Source organism: Psilocybe cubensis, chromosome 3 (assembly GCF_017499595.1).
Source record: "Psilocybe cubensis strain MGC-MH-2018 chromosome 3, whole genome shotgun sequence".
In the NCBI taxonomy this organism is placed as follows: domain Eukaryota; kingdom Fungi; phylum Basidiomycota; class Agaricomycetes; order Agaricales; family Agrocybaceae; genus Psilocybe; species Psilocybe cubensis.
In genome coordinates, this window is record NC_063001.1 from 3,354,646 (window position 1) to 3,378,252 (window position 23,607).

Sequence of the window (23,607 nt, forward strand, 5' to 3'; positions counted from 1 at the left end):
GATGTTACAAATTGTTCTGGACACTGACATCAAGTCCGAGTATCCACCAAGGTCTCCTCATGATGGTGTACCTGCGGCTGGGGATTAATAGTCGGTTCTTCTAGGTCGGCGATGCTTTCCCGTCGATATTCGCTTTCTTTCGGAACACGAACTAGGGCAAGCAAGATGAAAGAAATAGTAACACTGAATGTCGTGAGATAGAATATGGCAGCGGGGAAAAATGTGACAGTTTTGATAAACACAAAGCCATAGAGGGTCGGCCCAATGACTTGGGAACTAGATTTCGAGGTTATGGTTTAATACAAGTGGCATATTCTATGGATTAGAGGCACACACCATAAAGCCTGAATCACACTAAGGGCTCCAAACAGTCTTCCAAATTCGGTACCTCCCCTTCTAGAGTATAAAGACAACATGACACTTTGGGTTGCAGGACTAAATCCTGAACCTAGAGAACCAAATATGCTAAGGACCAAGAACGGAATCGGTGCTGTTGTGATACCCATGGCGAAATAGGCGACGATTTCTATCAATAACGAACCGCGAGCAAGGCCCAAATCGAATGCAGGGGAGTGAATTTCTTTCTTGATTATACCGGGTCGTCGAATCGTTGAAGATGACCGTGAACCACTTCTCGAATCAAGAAGCGGAGTGGCTTCGGAAGGCGTAGCTGGTAGAATAAGGGTTATCGGTTTCGGTTTGAATATTTTGATAAGAACTAGAAAATCGTGTTCCAAATCAGAATTTTTCAAAAAGGAAAGATGACAAGACCGACGAGGTAAAATAATGGCCATGAAGATCGCTCGAGTGGCACCAGATAGGCTCACCCAGTATCCAATCTGCAAAAACCATGAGTTAGCGGTACAGATTATGTATACCAAAACATACTGTTTCAGTGCTCCAGCCAAAAGTGGACGCTGCATACTGAAATTTGTACGTGTATGATCCCTAGAACGCGTTCAGACTTTGAAGATATTCACACATTGACAATTGATATACCATAACAGAGATTGTAAAGCCGTATGCAATGGCCATCAAAGCAAGGTTGTAATCCTTCCCAGGAGTCTTGAGTGGATTTGTTGTAGCTCCACCGTACTTTGGTAAGAAAATGGCCAAAGGAACCAAGAAAGTAAAGATACGACTGAACTCGACGAGAAGTCGAGTGGATGGACGCAACTGTTCACGGCCGCTAGCAGCGTTTGACAGCTCTGCATTATATCTGTCCTTGGCATTCTGCATTTGCTCTTTTGTCAATGGTTCAGGCAATACAGTCCACACCATTACCGTGTAGGCAAGGTGAACTGCAGTTGCCAGATAAAACACGGAGAGTGTTTCGCCCGTGAAGCGAATCAACAAGCTTCCTAAAGTTGGTCCAATAGCCATGCCGCTGAAGAGAAGTCCTAGACTGAGAGAAAACATTCGTGACCTTGATTATTTCGTCAGCGAAAGGACATCTGACATTCCCATGAGGAAAACAACCTTGTATTTTCAGCCGTCGTATCAGCCATGTATCCATGCATGGCAGCAATGCCGGTCGCCATTCCTAGGACATCATGATCGATTAAAGGGTTGTATACAGGTTGAAGTTCGACATCTAACATACCACCAAATAAACCTTCTAGGGCTGGGCCTACAACAAGGAACCAGTACCCCCCAGGTAGATGTTGGTAAAATTTGGCCACTAAAATAAAGTTGAAATCCGTGATAAGAAGAGCCAAAATGGATATGCCCATGACGCGAGTTCGGCCATGACGGTCAGAGAACTGAAGACATTAGATTTAATGACGCCACCAAAACCTGTAAGCAGACTTACAGCACCCCACCACCCAGTGGTAAGCAGACTGAGAATGCCCATCGTAGCCGTTATAACTGTGTGAGAACATGAGTAATCGTTTCAAATTCTCCGCAATGCGACAAAGTATTATTAGGTAGTGTGGGACTACCACAGATATGGTAGTAGCGTGGCCTCTAGAACATAAGGCATGCCCTCGAGATAGCAAGAATAAAAGCATGCACCTACCTGCAGTTAACTTTGCAACGGCGGCCAATACTGTAGGATCTGAAGCGCATAGGTTACGATTTGGAGTTCCGTCAGAGTTGTTGCTCCAGTGGATGACATCAGAGTTTGGAGAAGCTGGATGATATACCGGGTTGACAAGCGGTAAAGCAGGGTGGGCATCATATGCATGTATGTCATTGGGTTGATAAGGCGATTCAGATATGACGGATGGAAAGGTAGAATTGTTAGGGGCCCAGCGTTCGGGATATGCTTGACGGAAGATATCAGGTTTATGAACACTGCATGCAAGAATGGTGTATATTTCAATGCGAGGGGCTATCGTTGCAGACATCGCGATAGCTGTAAACGGTAGCACACCAAGCAACCTAGCAGAAATGAGAATGCATTCACAAAAAATGTAACCGCACAATTACCACCACGGAGATGGTCTCTTCCACCATGGCAGCCTCGACCTTTTGTCCAGTTCATCGTCTGACCCGTCTTCCATGGGATCGTCGGAGCCAACCAATGTCTCTTCTGGGATGTGGTGGGGGTGAACAAACTCTCCCAACAACTCAGCGGCCTCTTCTCCTATTGCACCGTCTGGAAGAATGAGGCTCTCCGGCTGCGGTACATATGGTTGAGATGTCGAGGTCACGGTCCTGGATTGCTGCGGTCGCTGTGGGCTACCAGCGACGTCACTTTGGGTGGGCATAGCTGATTGCTACGGTTTGTCGCGTGTCGGATGAAGGCTGGAGGGTGATGGTCGTAGACGAAAGGCGCCTCTAACAATCTAATGGGACCTGGTCCAGAAGGCAAGCATGGTTTATAAAATAGTGAAGCCGGTGAGATTACTCATTTATAGCGTAGAACTGCCGGTTTGCCACATGGAAATTCTGAAATACTAGGTCAGGTCATGTACGTTACATTGGCGTGTCCAATCTAAATCGGATAACTGTCTGATTAAGCGACCTCGAACCTGACGTTATCTCATCTCCTATTTGTATCTTCAACCACAATGGTCAGTTCGCAGCAATCTCATTTAACGGTTTCCTTTAATTTATTAATGCAAAATAAAGAGCGGAACTGTACTGGTCGATATACCCCAAGAAGTCAAGGACTCCCTTCGTAAATTTCGCTTCAAGCGCCGGAGCCAGGGAAGCGCTGCGATCGTCATCAAGATCAACAAAGCCAAGCTGGTCATGGAAGAGGTTGAACAATTCGACGACGTAACCATCGAAGAATTGGCTGAAGGTGAGTAGTGAACTTAACACTCGCGAGGTGACACTGTCGCTGACTATATCATCGTACAGAATTACCAGAGAACTCACCACGCTATGTGGTATTGTCCTATGAACTGAAGCACAAGGATGGCCGAACATCCTTCCCGCTGGTTCTGATTAATTGGTCCCCATCATCCAGCGAGACGGGCATGCTGACTCTTCATGCAAGCGCTCTTCTCAACTTCCAGAATACAGTGAGAATCATTCGTGACTGACGTCTTTGTGCCGCGAGCTAATCTACATGCGTTGCGTAGGCCGATGTCAGTAAAGTTATTGAGGTACGCGATGGTCCTGAAGGGCTCACAAAGGAAGTTATCGATGCCAAATTACTCGCATAATTCTTCGAAACGTTATGTATTTGTACAGATTTTGTTTGGGTATATAATTACAATTCACTGATTAGAGGAAATAGTTGGTGGATGAGTGGTTGTATCTACTTCGTACACTCGATTCAAAGGATTGAAGGATAAAGAAGCAGAACCTTGCTCGGCTCTGAAACTTCAGAATAAATAAACGACTTTCCTCTTCAACAAATCTAAGCCCTTCCAAGTTCAGACGCAGGATCGTGCCGCGGCGGTTTCCAATCGTATGTCTGAAAAGAACCTCGACCACTACCAACACCAGAATCAGAAAACGTATCGACCATCGATATCATACGGCTGCTGAGCGATGAGAATGTTTGCTGCTTGCTGGATTTCGACGAAATGGATCTAGCGACGTTGGGCTTCATCATAGCTGAAGGCGGCGCCATATGAGTGCTGTATATTTGATGAATTTGTAAGTCGTTATACCGTTCTGCAGGAGGCTCGACGTTGATAGTGACAGGATTTCTGGATGAATTTTGCATCACAGCATTTTGGTCTATGGGATTTCCAGGAGAACCAAATCTAAAAGCCTGTAAATCAAAGAAGGTTCGACTAAAGGGCCGTGGTGACGGGTTATAGCGCCTGTATAAGTTACTGCTGCTTCGCTGTTGTTTCGGCTCGAAGGATCCCTGGTTAGATGAGAAAATATTTCGTGGGCCGTTGGAATTCTTCCATAATCTGGCAAGACTTCCAAATTTTGGTCTTGTAATGACGAAGATAACTCCAGAAATTGTGATGCAGAAAAGAATTCCCAGGATAATAGCAACGATGGAGCCCAGTGAAAGGCCATGGTTAGCACCTTGAGTTAAGTTCGACGAAGGTGTCGCTATAGCATTGTCGGGAGGGGAGGTGGGGACTGCAGCTAGACTTGAGGTCGTAGAGGTCGGAAGAAACGGAGTGGTAAATGAATCCCTAGTTATAACCACGGTCGCGGTGGTGGAAGAGACACTGATCGTGTCTGTAGGTGTGTTATCGGCAGTTGACGAATGGTCTTTAGTTGAAGTCGTGGCAGAACTCGATGAGACGCGATTGCCGCTACCACCGTTACTCCCATTCCCGCCTCCACCTCCACCTCCGCCTCCACCAAAGCCAAATCCAAATCCACCGCCCCCAAATCCGCCGTTGTTGTTGTTGTCGTTTTCTTCATCATCACTGCTGCTGCTACGATTATTATCATTGCTGTCCCCTTTGTGGTCATCGTCATCGCTGCCCTTTTTGCGATTTCTGTTCCTTTCAGAATTGTCATCGCTCTCATCATCCCGCACGTAGGACAATTGTCCAGAGAAGTGGTCGATAGGTGGCATAGAAGAATGCCAGACGATGAAGCTAATCACCAACAAATTCGAAGGGGAAATAAGATATTTTTCTATTGCAAACGGTAAGGAAAGGAAGTGTATTAGGGGTTAAGAAACCAATAAGAGCCAAATCGTCCGGCGAGAGTTGGAAGAAAGAAAGAAACAAAAAGAGAAGAAAAAGTGGTGAGAGCCACATTGCGCAGCTAGACCTGACTTTATAAGAACGGTGTACGAGAATCCAGCAAGGAAACGAAGTTCGTAAATGTATAGAAAAGTCGTCCATCCTCACCATATCAACCTGTGAGTTTGACTTGATGCGGTTGCAGAATAGTTATCATAATTATGTCAATGGTCGGCAGCCCCTCAGGGTGGGCATTTGAGGTATAAGAAAGGCAGATCAGCGTCGGGATTGCAGAGGCGGAGGGTGCTTGTGACTTCGAACACGCTCGACAACATGCGTTATGGATTGACGTCCTGGGAGTGTAGGGCCACAAACTTCGCGATTTAGAACAGCGTCGCAAGCCAGGGTCAGAGGAAGCAAAGAAACGCTTCAATCCGTGAGAGGTTGCAAGGTATGCTGGACCATTTGTGCCTCAGAACATGTCTCCAGGCCAACGCTATTGACCCTTCAGTGGGGTAATGACATGGAGAATCCGAGAAGGAGAATAGGACAAGTAATCAACAAATAAGACCGCGGAGACAGCCAGATCGCCAGTCCTAGTCGATATGTGCGAAAGTATACGACAAATGGCCCTTGAACATAAACCCATCGACTTCCTACGAGCTGATTCGGACACCAGTAGCACCAGTGCCAGAATGAACCAGGAATAGGGCCCATAAATTGATACAGTGTTGGCCCAATGGTTAAACCATTTCCCTAGAAGTCTCATGTTGCATCGCTGGCCGTCGCGTTAGTGACTAAGAGGTTTTCCATAGAAAAGAAAATGGTGGAGAGCAACAGAGAGCAACCAACAAAATGTGAACTTTGCGGACCGGTTGCTTCAAAACCATCTCCCTACGTAATAATGCAGACGGGAGACACCGAACTTGAATTTGACTACGTGATGCTACTTAGTCAGACCATTGATTGTTGGTCCATAGCACTGTTTATGTAATAGAAGCACAGATAATGATCCTTCAAAAGCGCTCAGCGATCTGATTCTATAGACATCTGAAGAGTACTTACAGACTCAAGTTTCAAATTGAGGATAGATCCAATACATAGATTGTACATAGAAAGAAGGCAGGCAGCGGGTAACAAGTCCATTAGGCCTCCAAACATCATTGATATAATGGAGATTTTGGTGGCGCCGGACAATGCTGATGGAGTAGAAGACTAGCAAGTGCGATATTAAACAGAAACTTAGTGAAAATCTAACATCATGTTTATGTACAGGCACTTCAGTAGCGACTTCAACGCATTCCGGACTATAAGGAAAGTTAGCTAATTGTCAAATGCATTATTTTGGTTCTGTACTTCAAGTAACAAGTCTTTTGTTCCACGACGATCTTGAGGTAACACCGGTGGCTGCCGCAATACGTACCCTATACCTATTTTTGACCCTCTGCCATTTTTCAAGGGCACAGGCCACTGGCAGTTCGGGATGTCTCAAACAGAACCAGGGTACAATACGGAAAACGCCTCCAGATAGCAATAAAGGTTCTCTAACAAATGGAGAAGAGGAATGATTCGAGTACATCGACAATGCAACCTATGAATATTAACAACCCCTGTCAGTAAAATCGTACTCTCCGGTCCGAGTGGTTGGCTCTCAATGCATTGATTAGATCTCAATTCTAAGTAGAGATGAAAGGTCTAATCATATTAGTTGGATCAAGTAGATTTACCAATTAAGTGTCAGTGACGGTCTGTAATCGGGTTTTAAATACCATGAAGTGCAACAGTGTGAACTCACTTCCAGGGAGAGGTACTTTTTGTAGTAATATGACGTACATAGACTATCACGCACCCTAAATAGAAGGGATAAATTTTCGCAAAAAGTCAATGGTAGTCAATAGGGAACAGCAGGGAAAGGGTCACCAAAGTAAGACTAAGGGCAAATAGATAGTGGACATGATGTTTCGAAACTGGTCATTGAAAACGTGCTCAGTAAATTTAGACTTGAGGAAATGGTCGGGATACAGAAAGCTTGCCGTACTTATTCTCAGCCATAATTGGTCTGCTGACATTTTGTTCAATAATAATACTCACCGTCACAGCTTCAGACGTGGGTTAATGATTCAATGCTCGCGCTCAACGTTCAACTTCTGACTGATCAATGAACTTATAAAACTCTGATGAACTTTGGTCTGAATAAGTTGCTCCACACAATTGATTGAGAGAGCACTGCAGGAAAGTGATGTATGTTAATCGAGCGTAATCGAAGACAAGTAGAACAAAGCTGACTGTTGAGAAGACCAACGGGACCGACGGGTTTTTGATCCCTTGACGTTAAAATAGAATATTCTTCAGGAAACGAGTGTTTAAAATTCGAAGAATAATGAATTCAATGTCATCGGATGTACCTGTAAGTGAAAACGCATTCACACCTGCGTAGTTTTCGCAATTCCGACACGAGAAATTGATCATCCTGCCGATGTTGAGTCAAGAAGGAAGGATTGTTCATCCAGAATTACCCAGACGATGCGCACTGTATGTTTGCTTGATGTTCACACATTGGCGAGACTTTCGGAGACCCGTGTAAAGTTATTTTCAGATGTACACACAGGATGGGCATGTATTGGCGCCGAGAGTCACAGAGCCTGTACTCCAGTGGGATTGAATGAATGCTTTGGTGTGCAAAAGGAGCATGTGCTTACGGTAAAGTGCGAGATGTGGCGTAGATAGAAGTATCATATTTTAACGTCTCCCTCAATGCCTCCAGCAAGCATTTCAGCACATAGAGGTAATAACTTGTCCCACAGCGGATGAACGGTACAGACACCCGAAGCGGCTACAAATTTGAAAAGTGTGAGAAGTAAATGGGCTATAGTGGCAGTTTCCGTAGCATTTCGACCGTTTAGAAGGGAGACCATCCATAGAAAAGGCACTGATCAGGATACCAGTTGGAACAAACGGTCATAAGTCATCTTGTTTGCGTTCTTCTTCATCTTCTTCGCGAGAGGGAAATGGAACCACATTCCGTGATGCCAAGAAGATATGTGTCGCGACGTTTTCATCTCATTGGATAGATTTTTCAAAGAAAAGAGGTCGATGAGAGAAAGAAGTGTTTGAGAGATGTGATTTGGACAAGGTTGATTAACCGAGCCGTAGTAAACAGAAAAAGGGTTCTGGGACTTCACATCAAGATGCGCTTGTCGGACTGGAGAAAAATAAGGTGGCATTGATTTAGGATGTGGATATAAACCTTACTCACACTTGGATAGGGGTTTCTACGGTTTTGGTCTCAGAAGCTGCTTTCAGCTTCTTTTCACCCTTTTTACTGCTATCGGCTGTCTCAACGTATTCGAATTTGCGAGAATCCAATGTTATAGTCACAGGGCCCTGATGATCAAGACATGAAATGGATAGGAAATGATAAATTTATGAGCCCTCATACCTCGTTCGTTAAGCTAACGCTCATCATCGCACCGAACACCCCATCTAAAGCACCTGTGAGACCCTTCAATTTATTTGATGAGTCAACTCACCTTGAATCTTTTCAGCCTTGTAGGATGTTCTGAGAGATTCTAAAAATTTGGCATACATCGCCCGTGAAGGCTCAGTCGCCTAAAAATAGTATTTCCTGAGTACTCACAGACCACCGGTGAATTTAGCGACATACCATCGCTCGATGAAAATCAGGTTTATTTCCTTTAGAAGTATTGGCCATTAATGTGAACTGCGATACGCAGAGGATATCGCCATCGATATCTTTTACGCTAGCTTTCCACATATTCTGTGGGTTGGATGGGTCGGAAAATACTCGGAGAGTTAGTCTAGGAGGTAAGAAATTCATGTCAGTCACGATGACACTTGACAATGAAAAAGAAAACATATAAAGAGGGTTTATTCCTAGATCCCAGTCAGAGGATCAAGGTCGGTACAACATGTGTGAAGAAAGCGAGCAAATTGAGTTAGCACCAACATCTTTTTAGACAACGTCGCGACATCGGTATCAGTATCATCTATGCTTGAGAGTTAGGTTGAGGAGGCAAATGATAGGAATACACCACTTCGCTAACCTGTCCCAATTCCAACAAGTATCATGAGGCCCTTGGATATTTTGGAAACAAGTTCGTTATTAACTGTAATGGATAATCTGAGCCGTGCCAAAGTCGAATTTCCATTGACAGTCAAAGGCAACGCACCTGTAACGGAGGCTTCCGACACACATTGAATAATTGCTCGCATATCCTCTCGAAGTCTACAAGAAATTAGAAGCAAATGAACGGAGAGATAGAATGAAATCAAATCTCTATGAAAGAGCTGCAGTCGAGCAATCAAACGCAGTAGTACAACAAACGACTTAACAAATCGAGGTCGAGGTCGACGTTAAGAAAAAGCCTGCGAAGGTCCACACGCCACTGAATCAGCATCTTAACACGTGATGCGCCATTTCCTAATAAGGTGCTTGAAAGGTCTGCCAAAGGCAGCACAGACAGTCTTTGGCTGTCCTTTCTTATTCCACTTATACCAGACAATCTTGATTCACAAATCACTATGGAATCAGTAGTTCTTGAGACAAGTTTGGGCGACATTCAACTAGAACTCTATTGGAACCATGCACCACGGGTACGTACGAGAATCATTTACCACAACGCTGCCAATAATGTAATACGCGTACGCTTTTCAGGCTTGCAAGAACTTTGCAGAACTTGCAAAGAGAGGGTACTACAATGGGGTCGTTTTTCACCGCATCATATCAGTATGTAATGTCTATAAAGTACATGCAATTGAATCTTCTGACCACGAGAACCGCGCAGGATTTCATGATCCAAGGTGGAGATCCCACAGGAACCGGGAGGGGTGGCACGAGCATATATGGCCAAAAATTGTGCGTTATTTGTTTGTCCAATAGAAATCGGACTGAATGTTATAATTGTTTCGGTCAGCGAAGATGAATTACATCCGGAGTTGAGATTCACAGGAGCTGGGATTCTTGCCATGGCCAATTCTGGCCCAAATACGAATGGTGAGTGGTGTACGGAACATTTCGTAAATCTGCTATTTTAATTGGGTAATCTGTGTCGCAGGATCTCAGTTTTTCATTACACTCGGGCCAACCCCATACCTCGACAACAAACACACGATCTTCGGGCGTGTAAGCTCAGGTATGAGAGTGGTACAGCGTCTAGGCTCAGTGGCCACAGATGCACAGGATCGGTGCGCTATTTCTATCTGCGCACTGTCTTTCGTTCTAAAACATTCTTTCGTTATTCTACAGACCTAGGGAGGATGTCAAAATTCACAAAGCCCGCACAATATAACAAGGCCCAAAAAATAGCCAATCCTTGTCTTTTAGTAGGCTCTTCATGACGCGATATCCCCAATCTTATGAGTGATATACCAGCTTTGCTGAATACGAAGAGATCCTCTTGTACGTATATCGCATTGTTTTGCAATGAATCGATTTTCAATTTTGTATCAAGCTTGTGGTGAATCGTAGCAACTATCTATCTGCCATTGTCTGGAAGCAAATTACTGTACCAGAAATTTCCGCAGGTGCGGTTCCGAGTCCTATTGTTTCCTTACATCTTCAAATCGAAATTTCCCTCGCAAAATATTTTTACCATCGTTTCCACTTCCAATTACTGAAAATCGATGCAGCAATGCTAATTTGAAGGCGGTGTGCGACTGTACCTGTCAGGTGGCTCCTTGCACAACTACTCTCCGACTCGCTGGCTGTTTTACAGAAGATCTTGTGATCACGAACTTCCTATCTGTTCATCTACATCGTTCTCATGTAACGTCCCATCTCCATCTCATTCCCGTGACTGATAATTCCCAGCAGGAGAATTTATTCGGTGCTCCTCGTGGTCTCAGAGCTTATTTGCCACCATCATGTCAGTTTGAGCGCTTCCCGACTTCCTTTACAGGATAGTTTTTAAGCGAATGCTTCTTGTAGGCTTGAAGAGATCCTGCTCAATATATTTGACGATGCAAAATTGGTCACTAAGGTATTATACATAGTGCATAAACTCACGAGGGAAAGCCGTGTATACAGGAGAGAACCTGGATATATGGGTATATGCCATAACCTACGAAAGTTTGGCAAAACATGAGTAAGAATAGGTATGATGCATCGCTGGAAGTTTCCGACATTACTGATAATGGATACGAAACGAGGATCATTTTCGGTAGTCTCTTTCAAATAATATAGTTAGACCTAATCTCACTTATTCTCGACACCTCCATCAGGAATATATAGATGAGTTCCTCGTCATCCCCGAAATCCCGGATATCAAGTATCGTGGTACCGCCCTGATTGTTTGCTTCAACACATAAGTTTCCTTTGAAGGCCACCTGCGAGGTACCGGTAACACCAGTTGGAAGTCCTCAAATCACAATGACAATGCCCTCAGGGCTTTGACGACGTCATGGTGAAAACAAGCTATTGTGCTTGAATGAGATACAAGGGCCCAACAGCCCAATTGGGATGTATATCCCATCATCCATGTCAGTCACCAGGATTAATATTTTACACCTACATTGCATCGTTACCATTTTGAAAATGTTCTCTAGGAGAAATGACTAAGAACGACACTGTAATAAATTGGCAAACTTAAAAGAAATGCATCATTGTAAAAATAAATGAAGGCTACAGCTTTTGAATAAGGACTACAGATACTTATTACTCATTCTAAGGAGTGCGGTTACGATTGTCAGCGGCCTTCAAGGAGGTGGCGAGGGGCAATCCGTGGACAGTAGCATTAATCCCAGTGCTGTTCAAGGTGTATATTTTTCGGAGAAGAACAGCAAGTTTTACTGCCTCAGTTCAACTATTTCTGTGTCGCCTGACCACTTTGTGGTAGATTTTGACACTGGTGAAATTACATGTTCCCCAAACACGAGCTGTTAGGTCAATGACTCGTTGTGTAATAAAGCACTCCGGCTCATAGATCAGTGCCATACCTTGTACAATTTTGACTCGAAGTTTTCAATTTCCTTGACACCAGCACACAATCTTCGTCTTTGTGAAAACATCGAATTGCACCCTGTGCTCCGTCAAAGAACACTACAAATCCATGGAGATTGGAACCCAGAGACGGAGGTTAGAGAGGGCATCATCTCCAGAATTACATTGGATTCTGAAGAGGTCAGTAATCCAATGATTTCCATTACCCAGCTCCAGGTCACACATACCTATCAAGTTATCCATAGAGCATGAGCCTGAGAGAGGAACTTTTTATGTTCCTGCTTTACTTTAGAACGACACTGTAATCTGTTTGCGAAAGTGGATCAACAGCACGATCAAATCGGAGCGAACTGTGGTTGACGGCCTCATCGTCAAATATATGCTCCCTCAAAACGCTGAAATAACTTCCATTGAACTTCCATTGTCTAAATTCCCAAACCTGACATTTCAGTGGAATATACAAGAGTGGCTGGCAATACCTTACACTCGTTGGGGAACCGTCCGAAAATTATGGCCACCTAAATGCGACGAGTTTGATGAGCACCTAAAGGATATCGATATTTGAGTAAAGGCAGATGACATCCAGCCCACCCTAAATTCCGATTCATTAAAATACTTATTTTCCAGACCTAAATTCGGTCAATCCGTGAGTCCACACAAGCAGTATTGTTATCTCTGAGACAGTAGTTACCACTGCTGTGAGGTATTCCACTTTCAAATGTCCAGGCGGCATTTTATGGTATTGGTAAACCGTACTGCCAAAGACACGGGCGCGCTCGTCGCTGAAGTAAGTCCAAGAACACGCATAGTTAACTTGTCAGAGTCGCTGACTAGGTGCCATTTTCAGACCACAGTGCCCAAGACCCAAATTCCACAGCATTCAAGCGACTTTGGCTGATAACGAACATCCATGGAACCGTGCGATGACGGTTCTGAAACGCCCCCTGTGGAAAGCAAACATCTGCGACAGATGAGCCATGTACCGGGATGAAAGTTTTACAGTGCTTGGGCTCTTGGGCGCAGCAATGGGTCTAATGTTACGCTGCTGCTGCACCTGTGGGATCGCGAAGTTTTCGAAAATCTCGACCAGCGACGGTGACACACGCTCTAAAGGAGAAAAAAGCGGAAAGTGGGCAGTGACTTGAATAGATCGTGTTTTCGCACCAAATGACAAACAAAAATCGACAGAAGTTCTATCAGCAAGCTATCAAATAAGGTCGGCAGAATGTCGATAAATATGATTTCAGTATTGGTAAGGCACGCCTCCGTGGTTGACTGAGGCAAGTTGGAGCATTAAGTCATCGTGAGAATAGATTTCTGACGATGGCAGACGTCGGTGGTGTCGGTCAACACTCCAATTTGGGATTCGATTTTTATCTCACAGGCTTAGTAGAAGACAGCAGAGTACTAGTTACACAGGCAGTTCGGAACTTTAAACAGGGTGGGTATGGCATCGTAAGTAAATGATAGTAACTTTACTACGTTTCAACGGAATAAAAGATCATTGGTAAGTGGTATACATTTCATTTCTACCTCATCTGTTCCCACATACATACAAGTTCTTGAAGGATATATACATAGCATCTCAATACCTCAATATATTGTTCCGACGGTTGTAAGAGTTTCGATATGTAACACTGAACGAGAGAGATTGATCATATCATTAACACACGGGCATCTATAAGACAAAGCGAATATCGATTCAGAACTTGATACAACTACAGTACAACAGAAGAATAGTTTAGTAAGTATGAGAAATCCGGATGCCAATTGGATAAGTGATGTGCAAGAAGATTTATTAATTTGCAAGCTGTGGTAAAAGCCGTCAAAGGCGGGGAATATGCGTGTGTGCAACAACAGTAAGAGTATAGCCGGAGATACTAAAGAAGAGTGACATGTTCATAAAAATCGAAGGACGGAATCCAGGAGACGGCGAGATCTGCGAACATGGAAACGTACGAGTACATGACCGAAAAAGTCTAGTACCGATAAAACTATGCGCGCCGCCGATTAGTATGGTGGGTTCGTATGCGCGGCCGTGTTGGCGTTTCATCGTTATTAGGTAGCGTCCTCGCAGGTCCTGACGATGATGAGGGCTCTGCAAGGTTGAGAGGCCGACGAGATGAACTGGAAACAGCCGATACCTTCAGCCGCGAGTTTTGTCTGGCGGCGGCACCTGGTGCCCAGCGAGAGGCCTCGACGCCTTCCGAGGTGTCTGCATCAATCTCAATGTCGGCAGAAGACCTTGATTCAGTTTGAAGACGTTGTGAATTGGTTTGTCGTGATTGTGGAGCATCAACTTCAACAAACGATTCGCTCTCGGATGGGACAAGGTCCTGGTCCATAGCATCAACATCAGCCTGTTCGTCATCGTCGTCCTCATCCTCCTCATCTTCATCATCAAAACGTTTGTTTTTGTAAAATTTGATTTTGTCGTCGTCGTCACCATCATCGCTGAAAATGTCCTCGTCATATAGGCCACCTGGAGGTTCACCCAACCAGTCATCATCATTCTCATTACCGAAGTCCCAAACATCGAGTACGGTCGCGTCGTTCCGATTACTTGCAGCGACACACCACCTTCCTTCAAATACCACCTGCCAAACACCAGTGATGCCTGTCAAGAGATCTCGAACGATGCTTCCGTCTCTAACATTCCACATTTTCAAATTGCCGTCTGATCCACTGAGAACTTTGAATTCGTCATGTTGGAAGCATGTAATCGCACCCGTATGCGACGCAAGAGTGTGGCGAAGTTCTCCGGTGTCTGGATCCCATATCCGAAGGGTGGAATCGGCAGCTGCAGAAACAAGATACGACGGGGAAAGGCCTAGCAAGCCGACAAGCGATGTATGACCTGTCAGGGTATGTTGACATTGTCCCGATTGAAGATTCCAAACGCGGACCGTTCCATCCATGGAGCCTGAACAGGCTTGATTACGACCTAGATCAAGCACAACACTGTAGACTGTTCAAAAATAAGGCACAGGGTTATATAATTAGTATCTGATAGCGTAATATTTAATCATTACCAACCTTTCTGGGTGTGTCCAACTAAAACCCATTTGCAAGTACCAGTAATTATGTCCCAAACACGAACTGTACAATCATAACTCCCCGATACCAACGTCCGACCTCTGGCAGCCAGAGCACGAACGGCATGGTCATGACCTTCCAGATGTAGTCTGTGATACGGATTCTCGTCGGCGTCCTATACACAGATATAGATTTAGATAGAACCCAGTTTTAGTCGTTGGTGAACTCACACAAACTTCAGCAAGGTCAACTTGATCCTCGTCTCCAAAACATCTGAATTCAGCATCTCCAGGACGAGGTAAAGTCCAAACTCGCAGAGAGTGATCTCTACTCCCTGTTACGATTAGTGGTCGTTTCGGCCACTTTTCTTTGGTGATAACTCCATCGCGTTCAACGTCAATCATTTCAGGTTTGACGATTGCGAGACATCGAACAGTACTAGTATGTCCTCCAAAGACATGGGTACATCTACCTGTCGCTAGATCCCAAATACGGACTGTACGGTCTGTAGAGCCACTAACAAGGGTGTCCTTGCAGGCGGCCAACGCCCATACACCACCGTCGTGGCCAGTAAGGGCACGCAGTCGTTCACCAGTATCTGGTGAGTAAACATGGATTGAATGATCGTCTGAAGCCGAAATGATGCGTCCATGTGAGAAGATTAGACATGTGACGACGGATGAGCCGTGCGCCGGGAAAGATACATGCTTGGGCTCCGGGTTGTTTACCCATCTTGTACGGGTTAAATGCCTGGACTTGAAAAGCATTTTGTAGGGATGTGGAAGGGGAAGAGGATTCGGAACTGGAGGCTGATTACGCATGGCATGACGTCGACTGGCATAGATGGAGTTGGCGAACGAATTTTCGGAGTCGCCACCAAACCATATCTTGGTGCTTTTCAAAAGATCTCGCCACAGCACAGGATCTGAATCGATGATTGCCCGCCACGACCGGGATACTCTTGAGGCACGAGCAAGTGTTGAGAAAGGCAAAAAACTCAAGATATGTGAGACGAGCTCTGGAGGAAGGAGGGTGAGAAAATCGCGCGCGAGGGTCGGGGATAACACGGAGTGCAGTGTGCGCAACACAGGAAGAGGCGAATGGCGCAACAGAGTCAAAAGGAAATGACTTTGTAAAGGAGCGGGAAGTGCTGTAAAATGAGACAGCAAGGAAGGCAACGTCAGAAGCGTCGTGAGAGCCAGGTCGGGTTGTAGTGGTGCCTGGGGTAACGGTGACGATGTGCCACTAGGTGGCGCTGACGGCCATATATTCTCGGGGGAAGGTGATCCATGTGGTGAGGGGAGAGGAGAGGGAGGTGCAGCTGCATTGACTGTTGATATTTGCGGTAGTGCAGCTGCCCGAGCTTTCTTTCGCGGTGGTGGCACAGTAGCGTTAGACCCTGAAGGCACTTCAATTCCTTCCATCATGTCGTCCGAGTTGTGAGAACGCTTCTTCCCATAGCGTTCAACGGCCTCTGCTAGACCCACGACATTGGTATCTTGTAATCCCTCATCTCGTTTCAACATGCGCCATCCTACTCCGGACACGACTTCTTCATCCTCCTGCATATCTTCGTCCCCGCCATCGCCATCGCGAAATATGGCGCGTGCACCATTAGGGAAGACCAAAGGGAAGCGACGCAGAGACTGGGGTAGATTTGCATGAAGAAGTGGATAGCTCTTTGGGTCTTTGGGTGAAGAGGGCGGAGGTAAATGTGGAAGCTGTATTGGCGCGTAGGTGGTTGTGGTTGTCGTCGTTGTGGTCACACTTTGGAAGAAAATGAATATCCTATACGAAATAAATGCATATCTTACTTACGTGGTGGTATTGACCGACGGCTGTAGGACGAGGACTGGCCGCTGGCTGGTGCTCATGGTGGTTTACAGAAGGCAGTGACACTGTAAGCCATCACAACAGCAGAATCCGGCGGAGTCTAAATTATTCAAGTCCCTTCAGGACCCCAAGCCTCGAGGCCGCACACCTATGACTTCCATATACTATCATCGCCGACAGAATGCCGTCTCTATTTACAGTCTTTCTCTCAGGACAAGAGAATGAGCGCTTGAGGCTGCTGTCCACTTCTAATGTCTTGCTCCTGTCACCAGCTCAACGGATGTTTCTGCGGATGCTTTATCCACTGTTTCAACACTTTTATTCCATCGTGGCACATCACAATCTTATCCGAACTTGCTGATGGCACAAAGCTTTGGGTGCCCGGTCTATGGTTGCATCTTTCTCAGGTTCTGCAGCGTGGGTATCAAAATCCTTCCGGAGGTCTCGAAGTCGAGGCTTATTTTCGCGGATCAATGTTTCTCGTCCTCGACTTCCTGACGCTTTCTCCGCTCCGACCAACTCAAATGACGACCCCTTCAGTATCCTTTTACACAATATGCTATCCTTTGTGACTTTCTTGATAGCATGCTCTTTCATAGCGGTACTTCCAAGGTGATTTGAGGCTGAAATCGTACAAACAATTTGCCAACTACGTTCCTTTGATTAACCATCCCAAGTTACTTTCGGGACTTATGGGTCTAGGTACCTTGATGTTATGTGAATAAATCACTGGTCTGGCCTTACCATCTTTCAATATATGTGTACACGCTTCAGACTTTGGGCGGCACCACTGCTGCGGTTTCTCTTGGTATGGTGCTGCGGTTTCCTTATCGTTCCCGGGATTGTCGATGTAATCAAGGCCGGACAATTATGTCCCACCCTTCGAGCTTGGCTATTTAACTCCCACCTCGACACTGATGCTTTCAGTCTTTCCCCCTAGGTTAAGGCTCAAATCCCTTGGTGCGTCACTCTGGTAGCTCTTGCTATATCAGTTTTCTCACCTATCAAAAGCATTGCCGACAATTCCTGTCTGTTCGTATAGCGCGGCAAATTTTTTTTAATCATTCATTCACGTCTCATGCCTCTAATTTCTGGTCGTCTTTGCGGCAATGTGTACAGTATGATTCAACAATCAGCAATGTCAACCTTTTGAAAGTTTGCCCTTGCCTTAAAAGATATTTCACACTGTTACTCTCCTTTACTACCCATCGACTTAATACTTGACATGGATCGATAGGTATGTATCATTCTTTCACAATAATCTCTCTATGCTTGTTTGCATTTTCCCAACGTGTGGCATCGTACACACTTCGCTTTCTGTTCGGTCGCTTTTATAGTCTAAAATTTTAGACAGGTGAGTATAGACCATATTTGTCATGGGATTTAAGCCTGACTGCTGTGTACCGTTCGGCATATGGATAAACGATCATCAGCATCATAACTACTCATCGGCAGCGATGATAATAACCTGCCCTGTAGAATTGACTGGCTCCTCAAATCCTCGGCCATTTTCGAGCATCTGATCTCTGCAATTGTAGTTCTCCATTTCCACAGCTATCTCTGTGATCTGTAAGTAATGTCTCGCTTACAGCTGACAAGCATCGTTCCCAGCGTTCCGCCCTACGGAAGTTGGCCTATGCTTCTTCCAATGGCAAATATTTGCATTGAATTCAAGAATGCACATTATGCTATCGCAGGTAGTGAGTGATTACGGTTTTTACATCCTCGGAGGTAGACGTATCTCATTCAAAACTTTCAAGCAAACTCCATCATCCCAGGAAGCTCGGGCCTCGCTGAGCTTATTTTTGTTTCTGCACCAATAGAGAAGTTGAGCTTCCAATCATAGTTTTCAACGCCTGGATGGATTCTTTCTCGTCATCTCGTCATTTTTGCCACGGTTTTCCGCGATAAAATTCCGCTGCTCTGTCATTGGTGGCTACTGCCGATCAGGTTCGGAAAGGATGCATGCCACGACACCTCGCCTATCGCAGGAACTACGCTCAGCGATTGGTATCTACGACTCGTCGCATCGGTGGCCGACCTTTTGTGCTCACGAACCGTTCCTACCGCTGCGCAGTGATGGACGAAGTGTCAATATCGGGCCCATCATTTGCCCATACTTGGGACTGCCTCCACACGACTACACCCTAATCTCTCGTATTTACACGATCCCATACGTTTTGCCACGGTAGATCGCAAGGCTTTTTGAATCACCACACAGGGTTACAGGACAGTGACGTTAGTCGAAGTCCATGTCCTCTATCCGACCCCCATTTTCTGCCATTCGCAGTAAGAATATTCAGAATTATATCATCTGTCACAGAAAGACTCATACATCATTTCACGCCCCTCTTTATATTGCTATAGGACTATATACTCCGACTATATCTGACAATTGTGGGCACCCGTTCACACTGACGTTTCCTCAAGCCATTTCACGGCATGTTGGTCTCTCCCGAATTTGTTCATGCGTAAATATTTGATGGGTGAGATATTCTGGATGGACCATTTTGGAGGAGCATTCGCTTCCGAAATGATACTTCTCCTGTCTCCTGTTCTTATTGCACGCAGATATCAGAACTATTGTAACTCCGTGAACGTTCGATCATGGAAGTGTTTTTCTGTGCACAAAGGCACGTCAAGCAACAGAGACCCAAAATGCAATAAGCTATGTGATCTTGTATATCTATCGCAGGTATATCCCGGATTTCACTGATAATATTACTTCTCGAGATCCTCGCAGAAGCACGGGAAGATTTGAGGTACTGTTCTCTTCGTATACTCAATCAGTTTCCTCAAATACTTTCGCAGCCGCTTGTTTTTACTTACAAAGGGATATTCGTACACACCTACGGCTGCGTCGTTATGCATCTCACATTACGCAATCACTCGGAATCAATGTACCAGTGGCTGTACAACGTTTATTTCTCACCGTCAAAACCATGTCTGTGGTTTTCACCCGACCCCAACACCGCCGATTAGAGGATATTGTTCACATCGTCGGCCTCTCAACAACACGTGGATGAGGCTTTCCAGATCTTGATTAGGTTTCATCCCGTTTGACCAACTTTTCCTGTCCCATTGCCCATACCAGGGAGGGATGGGCATTTTTGGCCTATTCCTGGACAATCGACTCTGGCCAGCCTCCCAACAATGTTGTCGTCTGACCAGGCGCTGCTGGGAATTTGTGATTACCTCTGCATGCGGCTCGTGGTGCCATTCCATTGCTATTAACTTGCGACCAATGGCAATCCTGTTACTTATCCATCGTCGAGAGCCTGACTCAAGGAGTTTTCCGTTTACGTCGAAATTCGACTCTCGGTTTCCTCGAGAAGCTTTAGAATTTTCTCCCAGCCGACCGAGGCGCAGGTTCGGCCCCTCGCCATTGGCCCTGATGTCGATCAGTCAGGTTCGACGGGGAGGCTACTACAGTGGTGAACATAGGTTTGACGCACATGCACGCATAATAATCACATCCCCGCCCGACACCAGCTGATTGATGCGATTATGCAGCACACCGTTTATCATGACTCAAATGAATTAGCTTATGCTGGGGTTTCACTCTTATGCCTATGTCTGCTGCATAATCAGCTTCCGCTCTCCCAAACGAAATTTGCTCATAGATTGTCATTCGTAAGGATGGGAATTTTTTGATATGCGTCCAACCATGCTCCCTTGCCTCATTCGTGTTCCTGCTTTGCTCCACCGCTCCTTCTGCTCACATACACCAATCACTTCCTGGGAACACAAAAAGAAAATGTCATCTCAAGGTTTTGACTCTGTACAGTCCCATTTCTATGCGGCCCCCTCTTTCCCATAGCCACGCGAATAATGGCGAACACGTCCTCCTCCTGTTATTTCCCTCGTTATGTCATCAGGCATTGTTAATACATACTGCTATGGTTGGTTGGTGCTATGATTATGGACTTTTCACTCTGGCTATATTTTTACCTCGAAAATACTCCTCTCTTTTAGTCTGGGGCAGTATATTTCTGAAATCGAGTGAAATATCTTCGGCATGAATACTCCTGGTGTCAACTGAATGCTACATTCTATGTGTCTTTCTAAAGGGTATAGTGTTGACTCTAACAGACGTGTAACTCATCCTTGGAAGTAACACTTGTATGTCTCAATACAAAAAAGTGGAGGGCTCCTGAATTATTCTTGTCAATCCCAACGGCCGCCACCCCACTTTCCATGTCGTCTAATTGATGAGGACTGTACAGGTCAGGGCTTATCGCATTCACAACACATCTGATTTCCCATCTTTTTCTCTTATCTCGAGAAACTGCTACCCGCACGGCCTAGTATAGGTGCACTTCGCTTCCTCTGGCGGCCGCCGACTTGTCCACCACCACCACCGTATCTCGAAAACCTTTTTGACTCGGAGGCGAGTGTAACACATGGTATAGACTCTGATAGCTTCGTTATCTTTTCCCAACTCTATTTGCTATCGATTGCGCGTCCCCCGCTCGGCCAGTAATACAGTCTGTATCGTGCTACTGGTGTAGTCGGTTTCCCACCGCACAAAAACGAAACCAGATGCGTTACTCTATGTGCCGTTACTCTAAATAGAATGGTAATAGTGCTCTAAAGACTGATACTCTGATCTATGTGAACAATGTAATGACAGTCCTCGAAATGAACGTTGGCCCTTTTGGAGCGGAATGTGTATGATGAAACTCTTCAGTTGTGTAGTTTCTAACAAGCAGAAATGTTCATTAACGTAATGGTGAGGAGGCGCTGAGATTAACCGCTATATGTGGCTATTTTGACAGCTGCAAAAGAAAAAAATATCAAAAAAATGTTTTTGGGTGGAACTTTTACTTCAATATGCCAGATGTTTTTGTCAGGTCGGGGAGTGGGCTATTCTCAGTGTTCTAAAAATAGCTCGATTTTTTCATTTCCAATTATGTTAGACCAGAAACGGGGTGTTGCAATTTGACCATCTCATGGCGAAAATTGGAGAAATGGCAGGGAGAGTGTGGTGCGCCCCATGAAAGGGGTGGATTCGAGGTCCTTGCTATCGCGGTAATTTAATCACCGTTCGTAGTTAATCTCATCAATCGTGTCAACTGAATTATTTTGAACCGCTCTTGAATTGAGAAGGGAGCGATACGTCCTAGTCGCACTGCAGCCTACAGTTGTTTTTTCTTACCGCATGGTTGCAGAGACCAATTCGAGTCAATGCCTTGTTCTGACGTGAGTACGCATCAAGATACCTGTCCAGAAGTGGCGTTTTGCATATTTTACAGGAATAGTAACGGACCCAAAAAAAATATTAAGAACAGAGGGCAACATAAAACGTCGAGTTTCACTTTGGGAAATGGTAGGTAAGAAGCGTATTTTGATCGAATAGAATGAAGAGATCAGGGTTTGAGGAATGAGAACTAAAAGCGCAGTGGAATACGCGTGAAGGCGGCGCTGCGCAGTGATGCCCGCCTTGGCTTTTTGCGGACAGAAACGCCGTCCTGCGCAAGCGTTTACAGTCGGCACAGGTCCGAAGTCCGCTTGATGCCTTCGGAAGGGCCTGCGCATCCACAGCAGATGAATCATGGAAGATTAATTATTTGATTCCCAAAAAATTCAGGGACAAGCGGCGCATTGGAGTACAACTATGCAGCGGCATGACAAGACAATAACTGCGTTTACTAGGGGACAATGACGATATGTGCCTTCATGGAAAGATCAACGTGAGCGTCGGCAGCACCTCCAAAAGGTAAAATAAGCAATGGTTGAAACCATGCGAAGATGTCAAGATACGTGGTTATTGCTGGGATGTCAGCTATCAACGTGAGAGGGAGTATATCTTTCGACAGGGATGAGCGCGATTAACTGGCATGTGTATGGAGGAAGCAGAAAATAGCAAAGTCCACAGCTATTAGCAATTGTAATGACTTTGTTTAGGGAATGCGAAACCTTGATCAACAGGTGTAGGTCATCGGCAGTCGAGGTGATCTCAGTCATCGGTCAGTGTTGATGTCGAAGTCGATGTAAGAAAGGAAGTATGATCCTGCTACGCGGATACCGTAGGATAACTTGCCGACAGCTAGATCGCTGAGTGGGGAAAATGGGTGATCGAACAGGCATTGTTCCGCAAGGCAAGGAGGAATAACAACTAAGTAGTAACGGAGGCTCGATGGAAGGCCGTGCTGCACGAAGTCTTTTTTTGAGATCTTCATCCAGACCTTAGTGTATAGCTTTCTTTTGAGTACTACGCCAGTATTATGTTGGAGAAGCACGGTCCTGTACGGTGTACCACATGGTGCAAGTGCCACTTTGTGCTTCCCACTTCAAAAAGATATAGACTATGAAGGAAACCCTCATCTAAAAGCAATCGGTGATAAGAGACTCCCATCCGTCAGGTAGATGATAGACTCGAAGAATCCTTAATGCGGACGAAAGTGACTTCACAGGAGGAGCATTCCAGATGGTACAGTGTGAAGACACCAGGTAAAGTATTAAGTGGTCAGGGCCGCTTGAAGTTCAAGACATACGGCCCCCTCACAGGTTATGGATGGATATACACGGAGTACAAGGCAAGTGTGAAGAAAAGTTGACAAATGTTGCTGAGGAACAAAAGGTCGCGGGTCATCGTTTTTGAAAAAATGGCAGACTTTCAGACATTCGCGATTGACAGGATGGTTTGACAGTGATAGAAATTGGAGTCAGATTACATGCCGACCGCGCTGCCGATCAGGTCGAATGTTGCAAGCG

The 23,607-nt window shown here is 45.4% G+C and overlaps 6 protein-coding genes across 6 annotated transcripts; 2 read left to right on the plus strand and 4 right to left on the minus strand.

The window, feature by feature from the left end:
- Positions 1-29: 29 nt before the first annotated feature.
- JR316_0003920 (putative membrane protein) lies at positions 30-2,714 on the minus strand (the record flags this gene model as incomplete). Its single annotated transcript, XM_047889689.1, has 10 exons — positions 30-276; positions 337-718; positions 776-839; positions 889-948; positions 1,000-1,426; positions 1,480-1,543; positions 1,604-1,763; positions 1,814-1,869; positions 2,021-2,385; positions 2,434-2,714. 10 exons carry the CDS (start codon positions 2,712-2,714, stop codon positions 30-32), a joined length of 2,106 nt encoding a protein of 701 aa, XP_047752063.1.
- Positions 2,715-3,017: 303 nt separating this feature from the next.
- On the plus strand, positions 3,018-3,620 carry JR316_0003921 (Glia maturation factor beta; the record flags this gene model as incomplete). Its single annotated transcript, XM_047889690.1, has 4 exons — positions 3,018-3,020; positions 3,079-3,253; positions 3,313-3,476; positions 3,537-3,620. The coding sequence occupies 4 exons, from the start codon at positions 3,018-3,020 to the stop codon at positions 3,618-3,620; spliced, it is 426 nt and encodes a 141-aa protein (XP_047752064.1).
- Positions 3,621-3,817: 197 nt separating this feature from the next.
- JR316_0003922 (uncharacterized protein) lies at positions 3,818-4,951 on the minus strand (the record flags this gene model as incomplete). The annotated part of the gene is made up of 1 exon (XM_047889691.1): positions 3,818-4,951. One exon carries the CDS (start codon positions 4,949-4,951, stop codon positions 3,818-3,820), a length of 1,134 nt encoding a protein of 377 aa, XP_047752065.1.
- A 3,295-nt stretch (positions 4,952-8,246) lies between these two features.
- JR316_0003923 (D-aminoacyl-tRNA deacylase) lies at positions 8,247-9,296 on the minus strand (the record flags this gene model as incomplete). The annotated part of the gene is made up of 8 exons (XM_047889692.1): positions 8,247-8,265; positions 8,320-8,447; positions 8,503-8,546; positions 8,594-8,672; positions 8,728-8,881; positions 9,031-9,070; positions 9,128-9,190; positions 9,254-9,296. 8 exons carry the CDS (start codon positions 9,294-9,296, stop codon positions 8,247-8,249), a joined length of 570 nt encoding a protein of 189 aa, XP_047752066.1.
- Positions 9,297-9,605: 309 nt separating this feature from the next.
- Positions 9,606-10,372, plus strand: JR316_0003924 (heme binding; the record flags this gene model as incomplete). Its single annotated transcript, XM_047889693.1, has 6 exons — positions 9,606-9,677; positions 9,739-9,810; positions 9,869-9,939; positions 9,998-10,077; positions 10,139-10,268; positions 10,330-10,372. 6 exons carry the CDS (start codon positions 9,606-9,608, stop codon positions 10,370-10,372), a joined length of 468 nt encoding a protein of 155 aa, XP_047752067.1.
- A 3,643-nt stretch (positions 10,373-14,015) lies between these two features.
- Positions 14,016-16,931, minus strand: JR316_0003925 (Cell division control protein 4; the record flags this gene model as incomplete). Its single annotated transcript, XM_047889694.1, has 4 exons — positions 14,016-14,989; positions 15,058-15,232; positions 15,288-16,824; positions 16,876-16,931. 4 exons carry the CDS (start codon positions 16,929-16,931, stop codon positions 14,016-14,018), a joined length of 2,742 nt encoding a protein of 913 aa, XP_047752068.1.
- Between the last annotated feature and the right edge of the window lie 6,676 nt (positions 16,932-23,607).